This window comes from Colias eurytheme, chromosome 11 (genome assembly GCF_061535395.1).
Source record: "Colias eurytheme isolate Ceu_HAF_F1 chromosome 11, ilColEury1 Martin Lab GWU primary, whole genome shotgun sequence".
Lineage (NCBI taxonomy): Eukaryota > Metazoa > Arthropoda > Insecta > Lepidoptera > Pieridae > Colias > Colias eurytheme.
In genome coordinates, this window is record NC_142990.1 from 9,316,374 (window position 1) to 9,321,873 (window position 5,500).

At 35.3% G+C, this 5,500-nt stretch overlaps 1 protein-coding gene across 1 annotated transcript; it reads left to right on the forward strand.

The window, feature by feature from the left end:
* The first annotated feature begins 3,720 nt into the window (after positions 1 to 3,720).
* On the forward strand, positions 3,721 to 4,656 carry LOC149904789 (uncharacterized). The gene has a single exon (XM_090107096.1). It carries the CDS (start codon positions 3,721 to 3,723, stop codon positions 4,612 to 4,614), a length of 894 nt encoding a protein of 297 aa, XP_089963222.1. The 3' UTR covers positions 4,615 to 4,656.
* Positions 4,657 to 5,500: the final 844 nt, after the last annotated feature.

Sequence of the window (5,500 nt, forward strand, 5' to 3'; positions counted from 1 at the left end):
CTCATCTTATGCCTAGACACATACAATATCATATTTCTAGATATTTAAAACCACCCTATTTATCTATTTTACTTTTACAATGCTATATATTTATGTATTCTCTGAGCAAAGTTTGGACTTCACAGCTATTTCTGAGACCTACCGCATATAATAATTTATTATAATGCTAATAATTATATAGTCGAAGGTCGGCCGTTTCGGAGGTGTTTAGTTACCAACACATCCGGGCACGAGAATTTTAACTACATACATATTAAAGTAATGAAACTTATTATGCTGACGGGTATTTTTATTAATATTGTTTGATCATATGATGGATAGCCGATTTTTATCTTCATATAACTTTATGTACCTACCTATAAATATTTAAAACTAGAGGTCCGCCCCGGCTTCGCCCGTGGTACATATTTCGCAATAAAAGGTAGCCTATGTCCTTTCTCGGGTATCAAAATATCTCCATACCAAATTTCATGCAAATTGGTTCAGTAGTTTAGGCGTGATTGAGTAACAGACAGACAGAGTTACTTTCGCATTTATTATATTACTTATTAGTATGTATATTCACATGCAATTCAAAGAACCTTTCAAATGTTTTTCATTATTTTAACTGTTACGTAATATTCTAAGACTTGTTTAGGGAGATAGTCAAATCCTACAGTTGTTATTTCAACATTATTTTCTTGAATCTTGTCATTTGATCAAATCCATCAAATCACTTAGGTCTTAGCAATCTTAGGAATAAGACCAATCTGGGTTATTATGAATTTCCCTTCGACCTATAGATACACATCTCATAAGTCATAAAGAATGAAACCTTTAAAATGCATATACCTATAAATATTAGAATTCGATAACTTTAACTCCGCGCATAATTTTAAATTGTAACCATCGAGATATATGCGATGATTGTAACGAATTATTATTTTCCGTCAAGTCTTCATAATCATATGTACCTATAGGTACAAAGTCTACAATCTACTTACATCAATAGGAAACTGTTTTTTCTACGTAAACGAACAAACATTTTAATGTAATTAGTTACTTTGCTGAGTAAAAAAGCTTATCACTAAGTTCTCATGAATAGGCGTTGTCGTTGGTGTTTGGTGGTAGGTACATACTATGCCGAATATTCAATTCTTCAACTTAATGAATTTAATTTATATAACAAAATACCTTTGAAAGAATTAGTGATGAATAATGCTTTTAATACCTATCGGTTAATATCGTTTAGTAAATAAAATTCCTGCACACTTTAGTCTTTAGCGCTGTTAATATAAATGTTTATAAACCACTTTACGGATAGATATTGTGTTCTATCATCACCAATTCTAATATGATTGTATGATATTCTTTTAACTATATAGGTATAAGTTTATGTAATTATATAAAGAAGAAAGATACGAAACACATAAGTACCTATCTATTAAATTGAATTAGGTATACCTAATATCAACGGTCCAAACAGTTTTGGGATAATATAAATTTTTGATCTTGATTTTATAAGTAGGGTTTAACAATCGTATTAGTTATGTATAATTTAAAATCTTATTTTATTATTAACGACGAGAAAACTAATTATAATTTATAACATCAACTAAAAGTTTGGAGAATCCAAAAGTGCAAGACTCATTACTCATTCCGAAAAGAAGATTATAAGTAATTTTAGTTTTCCAATATGCTAAATAATATCACCATTTGCAATATCAATCTCCGCATAGTAGATCTACAGCTAATAAAATAAAAAAAAGACGTGTGGCACTCGGGGACTGCCGCGGTGAGGCTATTGTGCCCTATTATACATTATACTCTTTGAGCTAATGCATAGCATGCGCCATATGCCTTCAAGCCACACCTCCGTGTCCGGAGCGTGAGGTTTTTTCGTTACGGAATTTCTGGATTCGGTCCCCACGCTCAAGGCCCGCGTTAGAAGCTATGCAATAGCTTAATAATGCGATTACATTAATTAAGTTTTACACTAGTTATCGTGTCTCAACCGAAATACCGAACCGTAAAGCACTGTAATGCTTCGCATTGAGTCGTGCAATACAAGATCAATACATAATGCACAACTAGATAAATAAATAAAACTATTATAAGGCTTACTTATGGCATATTAATGTAATGTTACTGTAATATTTTATTCTTTATCTGGCTTGACGGCAGTCACCCATCCATCCGATAGGATGTTTCATCTCTTATCAAACGTAAAAACCCAAGCATTGAACTACGTACGTACCAATTTCCACATGATTTCTTAATTTTTTAATGAATGATTTTTGTAAACAGTGCCAAGTCAAAATACCATGTCACATTGTCATTTTGATGGAAGAGTTATGACGTACTTGGTCTATCCTTTTCACAATTCTTTTTCATTATTTGAAGAACACAGTCCCAAACTCCCAACTGTGGTCCCAATTCCCATTACAAAAACATTATACTGTTATCGGTGTTTTAACGTGTCATATGAATTAACATTGACCAGACATTAATTTACTTTGTAAGGATAGTCATAGGTACAAAATAAAAAAGATAGCTTAGATTCATTTTTTTCTAGGACCTAAATAAGGACCTAAATATGTTCTTTTATTTAATTGCTAGTAAAAACTCTTTAACAGCCCTAGTCAATAATCACAGTTGGCAGAAATCTTAGTACATAATATTAATTATTATTTATGGCATACTAGCTGTGCTGCGCAGTTTCATCCACCCCCGTCCGACTAGGGCCCTTCCGGCCTCCTCCACTCAAGCGACAGCCCAAGCCGAGGTTCGAGATCCCCGTGGCGGGGGGACGCCCGCCCGCATGTCGCTACCAGGGTGAACCTTCAGTTCACCCACGCGTCGTCGCGTTAAAATGTAGAAGCCCTTCTGGGCTCTGGCTAACATTGAGAAACACCACACAAAAAAAAAAAGTTTCATGCACCGAACGACCGGCCGGACGAACCCGCATGAAAAATCAAGTATTTCTATAGCTCATGTGTGATTCTGATGTATAAGTTATATTCCTGTAAAGTTTCATCCAAATCAGTTCCGTAGTTTTTACGTGTAAGAGCCAAACATCCATGCATATACAGGCAATCAGGATAGCACAGGACTAGGTAATCTAATAGTGTGATCTTCACTCCAAGACTTTAGAAGCTACGCTACTAGTGTAGTGGTAACCCTATCTTCACTCCAAGACTTTAGAAGCTACGCTACTAGTGTAGTGGTAACCCTAGAGAACACATATTTCACCAAACTACTTGAAACGCGGTGAGTGTCCTCTGTTTTCAGAACACCTTATTGGACAGAGACCCAGAGACAGAGGTATTTTCAGTGAATATGCTTATATTATTTTATTATTATCTAGCTATCCGCCCACGACAAGAAGAAGGGTTCCCGTGGAATTTCCGGGATAAAACTAATTTCATCCATGTCGGTTCAGTGGTTGAGGCGGGAAAAAGAAACAGACCTACCTACAGAAAGACTAAAGAGTTACATTCCTATTTATATATAATAATGGGGCATTTCACGCGAAGCGGACACAGATTTCAGGGTCAGGTTTCAGATTTCGGTTATATTTTAGTATGTTACAACTTACACCTCCCATCAATAATGGCTCCTCCGATTAAATGTGCAACATGTCAAAATATTATAAAAACTAAAGACTTCTTGACCTGTCACTTCTGTAACTCTAAGTACGATATAGAATGCGCAGATATGAGCCGCCATTTTTTTAGATTGATGATACCAGAACATAAATCGTCTTGGAAATGCGGTACCTGTAAAAGTAAACTGGCGTCAAGTGATTCAAATATCGCAGGTAGTGACAGTGCAGTTGCTGCTTCAGCTTTCAATAAGTCTCAACACCTGGAAAATATTACCGGCACTGCGGACTGTTACATTACAGAAAATCGACTGCGCGTAATATTAAAGGAAGCCTTGGAGTCGTCAGTGTTGGTTCAATTAGGAGATATACAGAAGCAGATAAGCTCTTTTCATGAAAGTCTAGAATTTATTAATACACAATTTGAGAATATTAAAACTCAGCTGGAAGAAAAATCTTCTATTATAAACGATCTTAAAGCAGATAACCTTTTCCTGAAGACGTCAGTAAAAGATTTAACAAGTAGACTTCATACAATAGAACAGCATATGAGGGAAAACAACTTGGAAATAAACGGCATTCCTGAACATAAATCTGAAAATTTATTGAATACAATTGGCCAATTAGTCAAGACAGTTGATAACCCCATTGCTCCTGCAGATATCTTGTTTGTCACTCGTGTCCAGAAATTGAATAAGGATGATTCAAGACCTCGCTCTGTTATAGTAAAACTGCGTAATATACAACACCGCGATGCAGTTATTGCTGCTGTGTCAAATTTCAATAAAAATAATTCTGATGCCAAACTAAATTCTCATCATTTAGGTATTGGTGGAGCACCCAGCCCTGTTTTTGTATCAGAACACTTGACACCGACTAATAAATCGCTTCACGCAGCAGCCCGGATCAGAGCTCGCGAGAAAAACTATAAGTTCGTTTGGATCAGGAACGGCAAGATCTATGTCCGCAAAGACGTATCCAGTCAAGCCTTTCAAATACGCAACAGGGATAGTCTTAATATTATTAGTTAGTAACTTAACTTAAAATGTTTTTATATTTTTTTTTACTTAAAATTCGATATGTACTACCAAAATGTCCGTGGTCTTCGTACCAAAACCAATGATGTGTATAACGAAATCCTACAGCATGACTACAAATCTATTGCATTTACCGAAACATGGCTTAATAGCAGTATAGCTGATAGCGAAATATTCGATTCAAGATATGTAGTATACCGAAGAGATCGACAAAATTATATTAAGAACGATGGCGGTGGAGTCCTTTTAGCAATATCACGCGACACTCCATCGTATCGCATTCAAAATTGGGAATCGGAGTGCGAGGATCTGTGGGTCATGACTGAGGTATTGTTGAATGGTAAGACAATTAAGTTAGCTATTTGTATTGTGTACCTTCCCCCGCCCGTTAATATCGGAACATTGAATATATTCTTAAATAGCTTGGATAGAGTATTGTGTACTGCTGATAATGTTATAGTAGTAGGTGACTTCAATCTCGGTTTCATAAATTGGAATAGGACTTCACACAGCGATGTATTGATTCCATCTGATTACAACTGTTCTTTGGGTCACAATTTGATAGATTTTTTATCATCTAATAGTCTAAATCAGTTTAATGAGTTTAGGAATTGTAATTCGAAAGTATTAGACCTAGTCATAAGTAATTTATCCAATAGTATAATATCTGTCTATAAGTCAGACGATAGCTTATCCAGAATCGATTCTTATCATCCATGTCTATTAATATCACTAAATAACTGTCGAGATATTAAATTCCTCAAATCAAAATACAATCCTAGACACAACTTTTGGAGAGCAAACTATCCTGCACTTAACAATGAGCTTGGTTCTGTTGATTGGCTGGATCAGTTATCGAATCTGTCAGATGTTAACGATA

Excerpts from the sequence above, each read along its gene's own strand:
- LOC149904789 (XM_090107096.1), top strand. The coding sequence starts at position 3,721 with ATGATACCAGAACATAAATCGTCTTGGAAATGCGGTACCTGTAAAAGT.